This window comes from Alosa alosa, chromosome 10 (assembly GCF_017589495.1).
Source record: "Alosa alosa isolate M-15738 ecotype Scorff River chromosome 10, AALO_Geno_1.1, whole genome shotgun sequence".
NCBI classification, from domain to species: domain Eukaryota; kingdom Metazoa; phylum Chordata; class Actinopteri; order Clupeiformes; family Clupeidae; genus Alosa; species Alosa alosa.
Genome location: NC_063198.1, coordinates 8,291,565 through 8,309,496, shown reverse-complemented (window position 1 = coordinate 8,309,496; position 17,932 = coordinate 8,291,565). Strand labels below are relative to the sequence as shown.

Here is a 17,932-nt window from a genome sequence, read left to right as displayed (position 1 = left end):
TGGGTAATCAATCGTATAAATAATTCACTGGGAGGCGGGGTGCGGTGCGGTGCACGGCCGTACAGAGTTATGGTAAATAAAAGGCGAGTCGCGCTGATTAATATGGCATGAAGCGTGCTGGTGGTGCCGTGGTCTGGACTGTGCTCTGGTGATGCCCACTGGACCAGGGGGGATTAGTGGGCAGAGCTGCACTCCCCGCGCCCCCTGCACTGCACTTTAAGGCCTCTGCCTGCCAGCTATCAGGGATCACAGACCTCATGTGTGTGTTTGTGAGTGTGTGTATGCGTGTGTGTGTGTGTGTGTGTGTGTATAAGAGAATGTGAGGGAGCGAGAGGTACAGACCCAGGGGAGGGTTAGAGGGTTAGAGCACTGATGGAAAGGAAAAGGGTATGTGTGTGTGTCTGTGTGTGTACACTGTTTGTGTGTGTGTGTGTGTGTGTGTGTGTGTGTGTGTGTGTGTGTGTGTGTGTGTGTGTGTGTGTGTCTGTGTGTGTACACTGTTTGTGTCTGTGTGTTTGTGTGTGTGTGTGTGTGTGTGTGTGTGTGTGTGTGTGTCTGTGTGTGTACACTGTTTGTGTGTGTGTGTGTGTGTGTGTGTGTGTGTGTGTGTGTGTGTGTGTGTGTGTGTCTGTGTGTGTACACTGTTTGTGTGTATGTGTGTGTGTGTGTATATTTGCGTGAGGCCTGTAATGAGCCCAGGGCAAACTCTCTCTCCCCTGCAGGCTCCAGGCTCTTATATGTGAGTTTAACATCTCTTTCATGCCGACGCGTCCATTCCACAGGAACGTGCAGCACAGGGCAGCACAGGGCAGCACAGGGCAGGGGGGCAAACAGAGTTATCTGAGTGGGCCGGAGGAGATATGCACAGACAGAGATTGATGGCTCCGCTCTGACAGAAACGGGCAGCCAGCGCGATGTGCAGAACACCCCCCACCTCACACACACACACACACACACACACAAACACACACACACACACAGCTGAATGCATGCCTTTGTGAGTGCAGGACAAGATTCAAAGGCGCCAACGGTAGCGCTGGGATTCAAGGAGACAAGGGCTTATTTAACACAGGCAGCTAAATGAAGGTGCATCATCATTTTCCTGCCTTTTCTATGATCATAACTCTGATAGTGTATTGATATCAGGCTACTCAAGCAATTTATTATAAGCCCCTTGTTGTGGAACTTGTGGAAAGAAAAATAGCTAAATGGTGTAGTACCATTGCTCACACTGGGTGTATCCGAGTTTTGTATGTTGTGTGTGTGTGTGTGTGTGTATGTGTGTCTGTTTGTCTGTGTGTGTGTGTGTGTGTGTGTGTGTGTGTGTGTGTGTGTGTGTGTGTGTGTGTTTTCATTCCAACCAATGTGGTACTGTAGTACTAGTGGGAATTGAAGGAGCACTTTTTTATTTATGGCCTGTCGAAAGCTGAAGAAACAGCCGTTTATAGTTGCATACAAGGCCATGTTTTACTGCCTGTAAGACTTTTTTTCCCCACTGTAATCATTTTTTAAGGGTAGAAAAATGCAGGACATGCATTTTGCAGCAGCTAATCATTTTTATTGGTAAATTTTTATGATCTGAGGTGCTGTGTTGAAACATTTGTCATTTCTAACCAGCGTGAGAGTGTGAGCACAGTGCCTTTGTGATTGAGAGAGAATGGAGGGGCGAAAAAGAGACACAGAGAGATAAATGGATGGGGGAGGGAGAGAGGGGGGTGAAGAGAAGCAGAAAGACAGAGAGAGAGAGAGAGAGATTTCTGCTGCCTCTGCTTTTAGACCCTCCTCTGTTTCAAAGGAGGCAAAATAACTAAGGGCCAAGGACACAGTAAGCGCCAACAGCCTTCAGAGAAGCCAAGGAACGTCAACACTAAAGGAGTCCAGCACTGTGGATAATGCATGAATTAACGTATGGCTTCATATAGTCAGTCAAGTCAGTTTATTTATTTTTATTTTTAAAGCGCATTTAAACATGCACAAAGTGCAACCCAAAGCGCTCCACAAACAAGACACATAACAAGACAAAAGATGCGGATGGAGCGTATTGGTAAATGCTTGTACCATTGACACCAAGACATACAAGACAGACAACAAAACAAATAAACAAATAAAAAGTAAAAAAAAAAAAAATATATATATATATATATATATATATATATTTAAAAAGTGGGAAAAGTGATGTTAAAATTAGTCCAATTTCCAAACCAGCTGAAAAATGTCCAAGGGCAAGGATGATCCGTGAAAACTGCGCACAGAGCTGTGTCTTCACATGAAACGCCAACAAAGTTCTTTAGCAACTGACCAACCTGGTGAATTCACCGGCAGTCTGGAGATAACGTTAACGTTAGGCCTTGTAGACTGCAGTTCGGAGATCATTGGAAGCACAGTCTGAAGTAGTGGGCGATTGTGTAGTTGGACTTTTAACAGCGACCGTTTGTTGCTCCGTGAGATTGTAGCTCTTCACGGTTAACAGTGAGATAGCTATGGTGGTTGTAATGCCCTTGTTGAGAAACTCATATATGTGGTCTTTGATCTTATTAAATTCAGGAATGCCTCGCTGATGTGAAGCGCGTGGCGTGTTCTTTCTCTGGTTAGCTGATGGTTCCTGTGCTGTTTTATATTAGCGGCATTAATGGATCTTTGAAGGCTTTAGACAGCCTGGCTGCCTTCAGAGTGATGAAATCCTCTGAATGAGAGGATCACGGTTGGTCTTTCAGGAAACCCTACCTGACAAAGCCCTGCAGACTGTGCAGTCATTAAATCCAAGCTTGCAGTTCATCCTAGCTATTCGAAATCAGGATTTGTATGGAAATAGCGTTATACAGTCAAAGGAAGAGAGTTTTTTTTTTTAAAAAAGGAACAGACATCAGGCATGCTTTCCCCTCTACCTGGCTGCCAGGAAAGTTTTCTCTCAACAGAAGTTCCTTCCCATGCTGAATGTTCATTTCCCTTCTTCCTTTTTGTTTTTGTTCAAAGCAGACATATGGCTCCATACATTTCCTTCTGCCACACATTATCGGGGAAATGACTCTTTGGAGAAAAAGAAAAAAAAGGAGGAATGCGGTGTTCCTTACTCACTATCAGTCTATCTGTCCCCAGCTCAGAGAGGAGGTAGAGAGGGAGGGAAGACGAGAGGGAGGGAAGAGAGGAGGTAGAGAGGGAGGGAAGACAAGAGGGAGGGAAGAGAGGAGGTAGAGAGGGAGGGAAGACGAGAGGGAGGGAAGAGAGGAGGTAGAGAGGGAGGGAAGACGAGAGGGAGGGAAGAGAGGAGGTAGAGAGGGAGGGAAGACGAGAGGGAGGGAAGAGAGGAGGTAGAGAAGGAGAGAAGATGAGAGAAAGGGAAGAAGGAAGATGAGAGGAAGGGAAGAGCTGCTGAGCCGCCAATTAAAATTAACTCCTAAAAATTAGCCATTTATTTTATCCACTGGACACCCTACATATATCCCACCACTAAAGGTGTGAGAGGCCCTACTGCCGGTGTACTTCTGTCAGACACTGACTTAGCTCTCAATATAAACCAAAGGAAATGTTGTGTAAAATACACGGCAGATGGGTTTACTGTGGAGTAGAAAAGTCTCTGATCTGATCTGAGCACACCAAATCTGGGCCTTGTTTATGTAACATAAGGCATAAGATAAGGTCAGTGTATATAATCAGCATGCATTTCACACATCACATCTATAGCACAGCCTTTTCTTTGATTCTCTCACTGGACAGCACAGCATACTCACAAACAGTATTTGGCTGTTAAATGTTAGTTTTGTTTTAACAAAGAAAAGTCATTGAGAGTTCACGGTTGTTCATTTTGAGAGAGCATCCTGTCTTTCTCGCTGCAATCTGTGAGGTCTCGGGAGACGAGAGCTCTTCCTGGTAGTGTGGACGTGACACGTCTCCGTCCGATGGTGAGGGTCCGAGGGAATTGCGCTTGGCGCAGAGGTGAGATGGAGATGGAGTGTCAGGAGGAGATGGGCTCGGTGGCCTGGGCTGACAAGGTTAAAGGGTGCAGGCCAAGCGGAAAAGGCAGAATTAGCCAAGGCTGAAGGAGCTGCTAAATCGAATGAGTTACAAGTCTGGTGTGTTCACCCCCCCCCCCTCTCTCTGTATCTGTATAGGAGTGTGAGTGTGTATGTGAAGGCTACATGTGTGTGTTGTTTGGAGTTCTTGTGTCGATGCTGTTGTCTGCCTTGTCAAATGACTCTTGGTTAATTCAATCTGACTGGCATAGCTGTGCAACACTCAAGACTTGTGTGTTTGTGTTTGTGTGTGTGTGTGTGTGTGTGTGTGTGTGTGGCATTAAATCAGCCTGCTCACTCACTGTCCTCACTCCTGTCCAAAGCGATAGGCTGCATGGCCGTCAGCCTCCTGTCCTCCTTTCCCGCTAAAGCCCATGTCCAACAGCAACAGTTAGTCCAGCTTGTTGTTTTGCTCGTTTCAATCAGGCAGAAAAAAGCAACATTACAAACACGGCTTTTATAGACCTGACACGGCTTGTTTGCTTCCACGCATGGCGGTCGGATGGCATCCTTGCCTATAAGCTGTGTTTAATTTGAGAAATGATGGTGCAGGACAGATATAAAGGGCATCCATTCAGATCTCCCGCCCCCTGTTTGTCTTCATCGATTGGTCTAATAATGAACAGTTTCTGCCATTATGCCTGTTTACTGGCCTGGGTATAATAGGTTTAGTTCTGAGCATATATTTGTCAGCTAGCTTGATGAAAAATGCTGGAAGGAAGGAGTTGGGGGTCAGGGGAGAAAACGAGAGGAAAAAGAACATGAAGACATATGTTTCACTAACTGATGTAATTAAATCCTAAGAGATGACAGTAAATTTAATGTCATTTAACTATGATCGGAGGCTGGAGGGGGAGAAGGGGACGGTGGGGGGGGAGGTTGGTGTGTGTGTGTGTGTGTGTGTGTGTGTGTGTGTGTGTGTGTGTGTGTGTGTGTGTGTGTGTGTGTGTGGGGGTGGGGTGGGGTGGGGCTTGCGGGCTTGAGGGCTTGAGCCACTTGAGCCACTTGGCGGCTGTGGGTTCTGTGTGTGGGATTCTTAACTGTGTCGCATCACCACAGATCAGCCATCACTGTCTCTGCTAGAGAGAGAGAGAGAGAGAGAGAGAGAGAGAGAGAGAGATAGAAGGTCAGTGCGTCGAAGGAGACTGCTGAGCGGAAGTGGTGAGGGCGTCGAGAGAGTCCAGGGCTCAATTCTGTGGTGGCCTCCAGCCCCGCGCCTCTTGAATATTCATTAGCGCAGTTTTAAACATGGGGCTTTCTGAATCAGTGCCCTTCATCTTTTTCTGCAACGGTTGGATTGACGGCCTCCAGATGTAACCACTGAATCAGAGCGAGCCTGTGTAAGGTTAGGAGAGGTCGGAACAGATAACAGAGGTTTCTATCTCACCGCCCAGGCCTCTGGTATTGTTTGCTCCCCGGTGCATTGTTCTCCAGGCACTTGCTTCGGAATTTTCTTAGTGGTTTATTTTTCCTCATGAGTTGCTAATGAGTGCCAAAATGCAGCATTCGGCTTTCAAGTGTGAGTGCAGGACTCATCGAGTCCTCAAAAGTCGATATTGTAATTAACATTTAAAAAAAAAAAAAAAAAGAAGTCTTCAGACAGACAGAAAGTACCACTGGCATGTAGTTCTTGGATGCTGGCTCATTTGAATCTCCCCAGAAGTCTTCCGAGAGTAGAACAGATGTGCGTAATGTGAGGCCTCCTCTCCTCCTCTTTCCTCCAGATCTGCCTGGCTTATCAGGCGGTGCTCTGGAGGGAAAAACAACAACATGAAGCAGTGAATCCTAAAGAGGCTGTTGACTTTGTGCCTCACAGGAAGAGCTCTGCTCTGCTAGTAGTAGGCATCATCTATGTATATAAAGCATGTCATGTAACATCAGGGGCTATAAACGCAGTCTTGCTGCCTCGCGGGCAAAAGCTCGTCTTAGTCAACCACCGCCAATGAAGGAAAAAAACAAAACTTGCTTCTCTCCTTTGGGCAACTTATCAATAATGGATCAAATTGGAAGGGAACATTAATTAGGCGAGATGAAGGGCTTCTGCTTGTGTTTGTCTCGTGTTAATTTCTCCCCACTGCTCATGCGCTTGCACGCACACACACACACACACACACACACACACACACACACACACACACACACACAAACCAGAGTATCAGAGCGACAGCATGTGCTGCCTGCACTAATTGTTTGACACGTTTGATATCGAATGTGAAAATTACATTCTGGGGCAGCTGAAGATCCTCTATGAGCAAGACTGGCTTTTCTGTTTCAAAGTCAATTAGAAGCCAAGGATTACACACATTAGGGATAACTTAATCATCCTCTTGCCTTTTGTCTGGCTTGTCTCCCCACATGTGTGGATGTGCTGTGCAAACCTGTGTCATTGTTAGAGGGATGGTTTAATTAAGCTGGATGCCTGATACATTGGCGTGTAAGGCAGTGCATCCATGTTATTAATGAAATTAAAGAATGACGTTGTTGGAATCTAATGATCCTGCTGCTCAAAACTGGAAGCCTACAATCTTGTTGTTGTTTAGTGGGGTTTGGTCTTTAGCTCAAAGACAAAAGATTGATTTGCTGGGCCAACATTTCTTCATCCGATATGTAGCGGCACATGATTATCTGACGACATGTACTTAATGCACAGATGATGAATTTTAATGAACCTGAAGGCAATCTCACAATTTCGTAATGTGAAGACACATACCACAGTTACACAGTAAACATTGTAGAATTACCAAGAAACTACAACAACAAAAAACAAAATAGGAGAAGCCGAATGATTGCTTGAAAACCGCATTCCTCTAAATTGTTCACCGCAATTAAAACATGCATCACAAAGAGTTCATTTAATTAGAGATATTTCTTCTTCTTCTCCTTCGCCTCCTCCTCCTCCTCCTCTTTCTTTTGAATCCATGGCTCCTGGCTAAACACGAAGCCTAATGTAGTGGAAAATCATTATTTAGCAGAGATAAAATAACGATGTGAGTGTGTGGCTTAATCATGTTGACATATGCCCCCTTCTCCCATGTCCTGCAGGCAGCTGTACGTTTGAAGAGCACTACAGCAGCTGTGGCTACAGTGTGGCTCTGGGGACCACAGGCTTCGCCTGGGAGCAAGTCAACACATGGGAGAAGCCCACAATGGAAGCCGCCATTCCCACGGGTAAGAAAGTCTTCTCCCTCAACCCCTTTCTTACCTTACCACTCTTTCTGTTTGTCTGTGTGTGTGTGTCTCTCTCTCTCTCTCTTCTCTACATCCATGCCTCTCCGTACCTCATCATCCATCTCTCTTTCTCTCTCTCTCTTTCTCTCTCTCTCTCTCTCTCTTTCTCTCTCTCCTTACCTCATCATCTATCTCTCTTTCTCTTTCACTTCTTGACTTTCTCTTGTACTTTCTTTTTCCTTCAGCCTGTGTATCTGTCAATTCACCTCTCGTCTCTCTCTCTCTCCATCTCTCTCTCTCTCTTTCTCTCTCTCTCTCTCTCCTTACCTCATCATCTATCTCTCTTTCTCTTTCACTTCTTGACTTTCTCTTGTACTTTCTTTTTCCTTCAGCCTGTGTATCTGTCAATTCACCTCTCGTCTCTCTCTCTCTCCATCTCTCTCTCTCTCCATCTCTCTCTCTCCATCTCTCTCTCTCTCTCCAGCTCTCTGGCTGTTTGTGTTTGTCCTGTATCTCTTGTGCGGCCCGTTCTGCTGTGGAGCACATTGTATCTGTCCGCAGTCACTCAGCAGTGAACCTGTCAGAGACAAATGGCAATCACGCCCGCTGTCACACTCACTCTGCCTCGTCCGTAAGCTGACTTGCTTCAGACGCTGCCTTAAAGGTGGCGTAGCCATCCACAGCCAGCTCTGCTGTAGAGTATTAACTTCATTAGACACAGACACACACACACAGACACACACACACAGACACACACACACACACACACACACACACACACACACACACACACACACACACACACATACATACTCAATACACAGAGCTTTTGAATTGCTTCGAGAGGTAATGATTTCTGTATACCAGTGTATAATAATAGTAAAATATGTAGCCTGCAAATATGTAGGGATGCTAACAACCATTTCAGAGGCTGAGTAAGAGCTGTGAGCTATCTGACAATTTGAAATCAGGGAAAATATCACCACACACTGACACACTCTCACATGACACACTCTCACACACACAAATGCATTCGTGTGCATACACACACACACACTCTCTCTCTCTCTCTCTCTCTCACACACACACACACACACACACACACACACACACATACAAGCAAACACTAGATATAAATATAATCTAATCCACTGCAGAAAATCACAACATCAAAGTCTAATTCTCAGCATGGCAAACAGGCCACTCCAGATAAAAATGCGCGTGAAGATAGAGAGAGAGAGAGAGAGAGAGAGAGAAAAACTAAGCGCATTAATAAATAAACAACAGGAAAGCGGCACCATCTGCCTCCTTCATGTGTGTCATCATGATCTGATTGTCTAATCAGGGGGAAATTGGGGCGCACGCCACCATCTCCGTCTCCATCTCTGTCTCCTCCGTCAGGCCCTCCGACATGCACGTCTGCCCTGATTGTGTGTGGCATTTAATACACATGCTCACGTCCAACTCTCGCCGCTGTCTGCTGGCCGTGATGAAGAGAGAGACAAGATGAGGAGGAGGAAGAGGAGGAGGAGGAGGAGGAAGACGTCAGGGCAGGCGGCGAGATGGAGTGTGGGGGGCTCAGGTGGAGACCAGGAGACACTAATGCGTTCATACAAGGCCGATAATGAACCCTGGACGGCAGTCGCTCTCTCTCTCTCTCCGTCCGCGGCGACTCATAGGTCAGGGCCGTCAGTGAAGCTCATTCTTCCTGATGCCGTCACGTCACTGTCCCGTCCTGCTCTGTCCACTGTCTCAGTGGCCAGCCGAAAATAGAGTAAATGTTAGAGGGAAATAATACAGTTGTGGATGTGCTGTGCAGTGTGCAGCATTTCCTCACTGGGTACATGGCTCCATAAGAGAGTGATATTCTCCTCAGCTCCATGAGACTCTGTCAGGAGGCATTTGATCAGTCAGGCTACCAAGAAACCCATCATACCTGTCCAAAGATTAAAAAGAGAAAATCTAGGAATGGTGCGCACTACCTAAATAACTTTATCAGGTTAAACACTTTGATTTTCTTAACGTTTTTAAGCTTGATGTGTCACAACTTTGATTCCTCTCCTTGAAGACACCTCATGGTGCTATTTTTAGACTTTGCTTGTCGGATCCAAGGGGTCAGGGACGAGGCATTTGAATACAAAGATAGAAAACAAAAGAACATCCTAGCATAGTTACTATCTTACAAGAAAGCGACATCCCAGGTAAAAGACATAAGTCGTACACAGACACAATAAAGTAAACTCGGAATAGACAAAACATTTTTTTGTGCTTGTTTGTCTCATCAAAAACATCATGCTCTGTTATTCCCTCCTTTCCCCTTTGTAGACATTTTCTTGAGAGTTCGTTCAAGAGCCTCACCTCATTATTGGCCCCAGACTTTGCTGGTGCCTGAAAACAAATCATGAGCAATCAAAAATATGGTCCGAGTCTATCATTTTCATGTGACACATGTTTACTCCTCAGCAAGTCCCCAACAGGGTGTTTTTTCTCGCCCTGGACCAACTCAACAGAGCAGTAATGGACTTTTGAATTATAGGTTGTCATGGCGGAATTCCGTTTATGCTCGCCTTTTGCATGGTTTGGAGTGCTTGATCAGGGTAAAAGGGTTAAATCGCTTGTCTGTGTTTTTTCTTCTTGGTGATGACTTGAGTGCTCTTGTGGGTTGCAGGCTTGATTGCGTTTCTGATTTGTGTGTGTCTGTAGGAAGTGGGGCGGAGAGGGCAGCATTGATAAAATACTGACAGGGAGGGAGGCCTTAGGCACAAATGCAGCCATTTCCCTTTTCTCTTTCTTTTTTCTTTCTTTCGTTCTTTCTTTCTGTCTTTCGTTCATTCATTCATTCATTTGTTCATTTGTTCATTTATTCATGCATTCATTTATTCATTCATTCATTCATTCTTTCTTTCTCTATCTCCATCTCTCTTACTCTCCCTATCTCTCAAGAAAACCTTCAAACTGCAATACAAAGACTCTCACGCTCCCCACTTCCTCTCTCTCTCTCTCTCTCTCTCTCTCTCTCTCTCTCTCTCTGTGTCTCAATACTCTCAAGGTCCTCAGAGACCAGCTCCTGTAACGCCGTGGAAATTAAGAATTGATTTACTTACCTACAGTACAACACTGACATTGTATGAGAGAAGTATGTCTTCTGAAAGTGCAGCTGATGAAGGTGAATGGATCCCATTAACTGACACTGAGGCTCTTTATTCCCCCAGTGTGGCCAGTTGTGTCCCAGTGTGTCTCTGCCTGCACATACCATTTAACCCTTTGGCAAAGACCAAAGTTCAAAAGGGATGCCATTGAAATTCTGTCATCCATGAGCCCCTTTTCTAATATTGGACCTCCACGTGCTGTATTATGCTTTAGCTCCCTGCTCCTGGGCCTGATATTGAAGTGAGCTTACAGTAAATTAATCCAGAATATGGGAGACGAGACATGGGAGAAAGACACACATAAAAAAAAAACTGAGACTGCCATTAGTGAAACGATAAGACTTTGCTGCCTTGTCATTTCCAGCAGACTGTGAGTCCTTGCTCTCAGTCTCTAACTCCATAGATTAGTCTTAGATCACTTACAGGGCAGACGGTTCATCAGAAGACTTTAATATAACGGCTCTTTTTATTACTCTGCAGACCCCGGGCTGCCTGGAATGAAATGAGGCACGAGGACCCCTCTGAGTAATCTGATTGATATAATTAAAACATTACCACTAGACATTATCATAATATCGTTTTCAGCTAAATTTAGACGCCTAAGGTATTAAAGAGCCTCCCGTGGCGCCCCCGGTGCCATTGCGAGGGGAACGAACAGCGAGTTCAAGTTTGAGGGAAAGTCGCGATGGCGGCAGTGCGCAGAGCAGATGGAGAGGTGCTCAGCAGGTGACCAGCAGCAGTCAAGGAGAGAATGAGGGAGAGAGAGAGAGAGAGACAGAGAGGGATGGAGAGAGAGATAGGGATGAAGATGGAGAGAGAGAGAGAGAGGCCTGGAGGACAGGTGATTGCATGCATTGGTGAGCTTGGAAAAGATAGAGTAGACTGAAAATAAAATGGAGGCCCAGTTATTGGGGGAATAGTCTGGCATTTCAGACAGAGACTAGTTTTGTATTTAGCTCCTGACTGTGACAATACAGTATTTCAGTTGTGTTGAGTCTCAGACATTACTGAAGCAGAACCATTTACCTCCCCAGCAGAGCCCTGCTTTTCAGCTACCATGTCCAGCCCACAGGGGAATTCACTACCATAAGAAAACGAAAACAAAACAATGACCCACTGGGCTGCATGCGCGGTGGTGGCATGGCTAAGGCCCGTTTCACACCGGGTGCGTGACGTGAACGTTGCGTGTCTGTTGCGTGTCAGTTGCGTGGTGGCTGCGTGGCGTTTTCTATGTCTTCGTTTACCAGAACTGTGAGTTCACTGTGTGCAGTGTGTTTCACTAATTCACCGGTTAAATGCAGAGACCAAATTTCCCTCACGGGATCTAAAAAGTATATCTACTTTTACTCTCTGCCAATTAAAACATCTCTTTTCCTCACGTCATTTTTTTTCTCAGTTTGACACTAAGGAAATACGGTTCTTGTCTAATGCTTGACTCTAAAAACGTACTTTTATACTTTTAACTAACATCATTTTTAATTGTGAGTGTTGAGTCTGCAGCTTGTGATGTACAGTAGTGTGGTGTGACTACCTTCTATCTCCACACTGTGAGTAGTCGGGCTTCAAATGTCTCTACGGTCTCCAATGCGCAGAAATGATCTTCAATTAAACACAAAAGTCTGGCAGCCAATATGTGGCTCCAGCCGACTTCATCCTTTCCCCTGGGCAGGGATTATGTGCCAAGGAAGCCGAGTGTATTAGTTTTGAGTTGGGTAATGCCATTGTGATGAAGTTTTGTGTCATGCTGCTTGGTGAGTAGCACTGATTAGATTCAGTGAAGAAGCTCTCCTAAACAGATGAATTGGTGTCACCAGTGTAGGGATAATGCTCTGTAGTATTGAGAGGCTAACATGGACTGTTTAGTATTATTTTTTCATGGCTATCCCATGCTACCACAAAAGAAATCATGTAGGATTAGTTCATTTGTAAAAAACGGTCCTCAACAGACTGACTAAGGTGTCCAGAAATGCTTCCAAAGTCAAGCCATTAACTAAAGAATAATATGATAAATGAATAAAGATGAGTAAATTGAGCAAGAAAAGATGGTGAAAGAATTAAGACCGCTGTGCCATTCAACATTTTCCCCTCACCCTTTCACCAACCCTGGCGACCGGCTAAAAGCCTCAGTTGTCGTCCACTACAGCTTGCCACATGGCTCCCGTAATAATAAGACCTTCATTATCACACCTAGAGGGCCTCGCTGCCAAGCTCCCCCATTCTGACCGCCCCTTTTGTAGCTCTGTGTCACCGCTTCGTCCAGCTTATCGGCTCCCCGTCCAGAGCTGACTCTGTCGTCGCCGCCACCGCCGCTGTGGCTGATAGATCCTCAGCGCATGGAGCAGCGCTCTCATAACAGGGAGGTCGGAGTGGGCTATAACTCAGAGGCGACTGACCGTGGGTGTGTGTGTGTGTGTGTGTGTGTGTGTGTGTGTTCTGTCAGTTGGACACGGGTGACCTTGGCGCTTTTCTGTGAGCGAGCGATCATGCAGGCCGGCGGTTGGGGGGCCATTAGCATTCTTCCCAGTCGGGGCCCATTTCCACGCGTTCCTTTCCTTTCTGCTCTCCCCCCTGCATGATCTCTCTCACTCTGTCACACAACAAATGCATCCCGTGGCTTCCAAAGGGGTGAAGCGAGAGCGGCTGAGGGGGTGCGGGTGGTGTGAAGGGACTCATAAGTCAGTGTCATTGTTAGACTAAGAAAACATTTAAAACTCATTGCTCTTTGAAGTAACAGCCCCCCGGGGAGAATGTAATAACTTTCATTGTGAAAAAGGATGTCATTTATGAGGCGATTCCTTGATAAGAACAGAGTACCAAGCAGGGGACGTGCTAGGGTTGGGCGGTGTGTGTGTGTGTGTGTGTGTGTGTGTGGGGGGTTGCGGGTGCTGGCGATGCTTATCAGCAACAGCGGGGTTTGCTTTTGGGCTCCTGTTCATTTATGGAGGCAGGTCGTTCACTATATGGGCTTTCAAGGATGGGCTTTCATTCTAGTATACAGGCCTATAAGCATGCGAATAGGCCATAGATCTGGAGCGACTGCCCCTTTATGGGAATCCTTGTGAATAGAGAGGGCAGATTCATGCCCTATGGGGTCTTATCTATGCTGTTCCACACAGTCGAATTGCTACCACAGGAGCACACATGTAATGATGCCATAAATCCCATGTAGATGTGATAGAGGCTTTGTTAGAAATGGCGTTTGTATAGTATGGTCAAGAACACTCAGACAAATGTCATTTTGCAGTTGTGCACTGAAGGGAAGGACTGAGATGTGAGGTGATGTCATTCAGTATGATTGTACAATACTCAATCTATAGTACGATACGATACGATACGATGTATTTTTATTTATATCTTACAATCATACTTATATAAATATACATCTCATATGTGGTCAGTATATGAATTAGGAAAAGGCCCCAAAAAAGCTGCAAGGAGCTGCTTGTCAGCGGGGAAACCTGAGACAGAAGAATAATACACAGTGTACACGGGAAAACATAACAAAAACATAAACAAAAAATACAGTACACAAACCCCAGGTATCACCGCAGTATCCAAAAGGATACTGCCGCGCCACCTCCCACCCCCCCACACCAGTAGGGAAACACTAGAAATTACGATTGTCAGAAATCAGACCCGGTGGCCTTAAGTTAGTATAGCATGATTGTACAGTGGACATTGGACATTAGACATAATTAGACAGAAATTGCTTTTTAACTTTTTTCTTAAAAAGATAGAACGATTTAGAAATCTTGGATATTCACTTTTATATACACTATTAGTACACTATTAGTAGTATTATCTGGTTTATCTCAAACACTGGTTCTGTGGTTTTGCTGCAGATAACTATTGGCCTGTATGTGCTTTGTTGAGGACAATTGACAAACGTCAATTGTGTCATACAATGTTATTTTATAATGGGGTGACATGACATGATTTCACATTTATCTAATCACAATCAGAGACATAATTCCTTAATAAAGTCTCACAAAAGGGTAACAAAATAATTTGACCACTCCATCTAAATCACATTCAACACGTTGTCCTTGTGAAGATAAGGTAGACAAAGACGCTTCCATTAAAGCCATGCCTCTACACTCCCTCTCCAACCTATTCTCCCTGTCTCCCTGGTGAACAAGCTCAGCCTATCTTCACCGCTCACTTTAGAACCACCACCTATTCCTCACCGCAAGCCAGTGGCCCCATTCATTTAAGATTTACCGACAAAATATTATTTGTTAGACAGTATTGGTGGGTGGCGAAGAAATAAAGGAATACATTTTGTTTTCACACTGACTCATGGGCTGTACCTCTGGAGGGGCAGAAGGCAGCGTTATTATATAAAACAGCGCACAAATAAAACAAAGGCAAGACAGCTTTCACCGACTTTGTTTATGAATCTCATTTTCCACAGCCTGTTTGTGAAAGGTGGAGGAGAGTATTCAATACCCATTAGAGTGTACCAGTTTCTAAATTAATTTTTGTGATGAAATAAATTCTAGCTTATGTTGCAGGGGGGTTTAAAGCTCTCTTTAAAACCTGCCAGACAAAGGCGGTGTTTGTAATACTGCTCTCGGCATATTCATAAAATGATGGATGCCCATGTAATTATGAACAGGTCATCTCCAGGGAGAGCCTCGGATACAGGAAAGAAAGCACATTATAGGATGGTGATTGTGAAATACTTTCTTCAACATTGGAGGTATGCACACACAATGTAGAAGGCCATGTCCCTGTCTCATATTGACGTATGCTCATCCTATTTTCAGCCAAATATTCTGAGAATTTCCACTGCTGTGTTTTAGATGAAAACTGCTATATTTTGTTCAAATGCTCTCTTTTTCAGTTTGATGATACTGTATAACATCACATGTACTGTATCCATGGCTTGAAGCCACAGGGTTCAGGCAAAGGAATCTCTGAAAGCAGAGATATGAGTGGAATTGAGCTGGTTGTAGGTTCAAGGTTCCTACCCAGAGTACTCTGACTGCGACGATTCAGAGACCATTGTGTGGCGGTTCCCTCCTACTTTAATTATTTGCAATTAAGAGAAGTGGAGTTTTGTGAGGAAGGCCATTAAAAGTGCCTTGGATAGGGAGTTCTGATGAACTGTGTGTGTGTGTGTGTGTGTGTGTGTGTTGGTTTCTATTATGATTCAAGATGAAAGTGGCTAGTTTCAAAAGTGAAAGCATCTCAAGAGTTTTTCTTTTATTGTTATTTTGGCACCGGTACCTCTTCTCTTGTTGCCCCAGCTGACGAGGCACAACAGAGGCACTCGAAGATGTCAAGGAGACATCTTAGAAAGCATACAAACCCACACCCGCTTGGTTCCCATTTCATGTATTGCCTGCGTCTAAATGGGACCCCTTTCACTTTTGTCTGATTGTCTTCCTCGCATTGAGGCAGCATGAAAATGCTGCTTATCGGCAGAAATAACGTCGCCATTCTGCCTGAATGCTCCTTTTGTCTGGCTCGTAATTTCAGCCATCCACGGCCTTTGTTACTTGAGCTCCACCGCATGCTTTTTTACCTCATAAGCCTGGGGGAACAATGAGCGCCCCCCACACACACACACACACACACACAACCGCTCAGTGACTGGATTCTGCTCTGGACCTTGCACTCGCTCAACAATCCATCTGAAACGCAGGCAGTGACCTTTCTTCTCCTAACTTACGACGGAAATTCTGAGAATTTGTCTTCGCGGCTACTGTACCTTTGGGAACAATTATCCATCCAGCTGGCCCTCGTAGGGCTTCTTCAATTGTATCCAGAGAAGGTCAACAGCATATTTTTTAGTCTAGGTTGTCTCAGATGAATAAACGAAATTTCAGTGGTATGTTGCTTTTCTATTCAAAGAATCAGACAGCCTTGATCTCAAGGGAAAATCATGCTCTGCTCAAACTGTTCAATTAGTGACGTAAAAACAATTAAGCCGATCCCTCATAACCATACAGTATGTGGTCATTCGCTTCATACCCTCTATAAGTAGTGGTTCTGTTTGAAAAGAAGAGAGCCTAGTCGTGAATTGATTTTCCAAGTCCATCGCTTCTAGTTCTGTTCCTCTTTTGAAAGGACATCAATACAGAAAATCTAGGATATGTAGAGTCTCTAAGCTAAGTGCTTTCAGTTTAAAAAAACACTTACAAAATGCAGAACACAGCCACAACATTGCAAAACAAAATTGCAAATCAATTGCTCTGTATTAGTCATGGTTTAGTGAGCACAGACAGAGTGGCGAGAGTTTGTTTCAGTTGTGATCTGTGGCAGAGAGTTGTGATATAAGTTGCACTGCACTGGTGGCCGCTGTCAGCTTGTTAGTGCTCTGTCAAAAGCATAAAAAACTCCTCAGCACTCCTCTGCGTCCACTAAAGTCCAGCATGGGGGTCGGTTTTCACCCCCAACTGGCACCAAAAAAGATTGTCTGGCTTATCACAGTGGTCTGAGACAAATCGAAAAAGAAACAGAATTTCCCAAGACGCCACCCAGAGACCCGTGTTTTCTGGATGAGTGCTACTACTGGTGGATTCACCCCCACCCCCCCCCACCCCGTCTCCATCTGACAAGCGAGACTGGGGTGGGGAAATATGGACGCCCCCTTCCTGTCTCCATTACTGTCCAATCTCCTAGAGAAGTGCTAAAAGTTGCAAGTCTGTGGAGGCATATCACCACCGCTCCGTGTGAATTTCCCAGACAAGACTATTTCGATGTGAGCTCATGCGTTGCTTCCTGAATGATCTCCAGGTTTAACGCGGTCCTTAATACCTGGCCTTTATTTGTCACTTGAGTGCCACTGCTCCATGACTTTAAGAATGAATGAGCTGCTCAGAGACTTTCCTCGAAGCGCGTGGATATGCAAACCCATTAAAAAGCCAATTACACACTTCTCTTTTTTTATTCTAATTTTATTGTGTTGCCCGGAGGGTTGAAAAAAAAATACTGCCTTCATAAAAAGTCAGTCAATATGGGAACAAAATAGCATCTGTCTCGCGTGAATTATATCAGTTTGGAGTCTAATGTTTAATTCACAGCAACATAAATTTGAAGTGAACGGATGATATTAAGCTTTATTACAGTATTACATTCACTTTACGGAGACAGATGATATATGACCGGTAGGAGTTAGTGTTCGCTCCACTCATCTCATACTCTCTCCTGACTTGAGGTCCCATTTGTATGATGGCAGCGTAAGCAGGTTTGTCTACCAAACAGATTGCCAAACAATGGTTGAATGTGCCAGTAACAGATTATTGTGCCTTTTTTATTCATTATTTCTTCCATATTCATGTGTATATATGGCCCGTCCGTTATCTTATTTACAAGAATATTATGTGCATTAATAAACACAGAATTCGTGGTTTTGAAATTTGACAAGCCTGCAAGATTTATAAATTGAATACAAAATGTTAATATGATTATCATCTTGTTGTGAAACATGACTGTGCATGTGCATTTCCTGTGTAAGATTACTGTGGTGTGGTGTACTGTAGCATATTCTACCCTACAGGTAGAAATTACTGACAGACCAGATCCATTTTGATTTGCAGTGAGAGAGAGAGAGAGAGAGACTTCAGAGCACACTTTTGTCCAAATGTCTGTACACAC

At 44.7% G+C, this 17,932-nt stretch overlaps 1 protein-coding gene across 18 annotated transcripts in view; it reads left to right on the top strand.

Moving 5' to 3' along the window:
• ptprt (protein tyrosine phosphatase receptor type T) overlaps nucleotides 1-17,932 on the top strand; it is a 211,218-nt gene that overhangs the window by 41,742 nt on the left and 151,544 nt on the right. For all 18 annotated transcript variants that reach the window (XM_048254125.1, XM_048254123.1, XM_048254139.1 and 15 more), the window contains exon 2: nucleotides 7,053-7,178. In XM_048254125.1, the coding sequence (XP_048110082.1) occupies nucleotides 7,053-7,178 (126 nt within the window). The remainder of the gene's footprint in view (nucleotides 1-7,052; nucleotides 7,179-17,932) is intronic.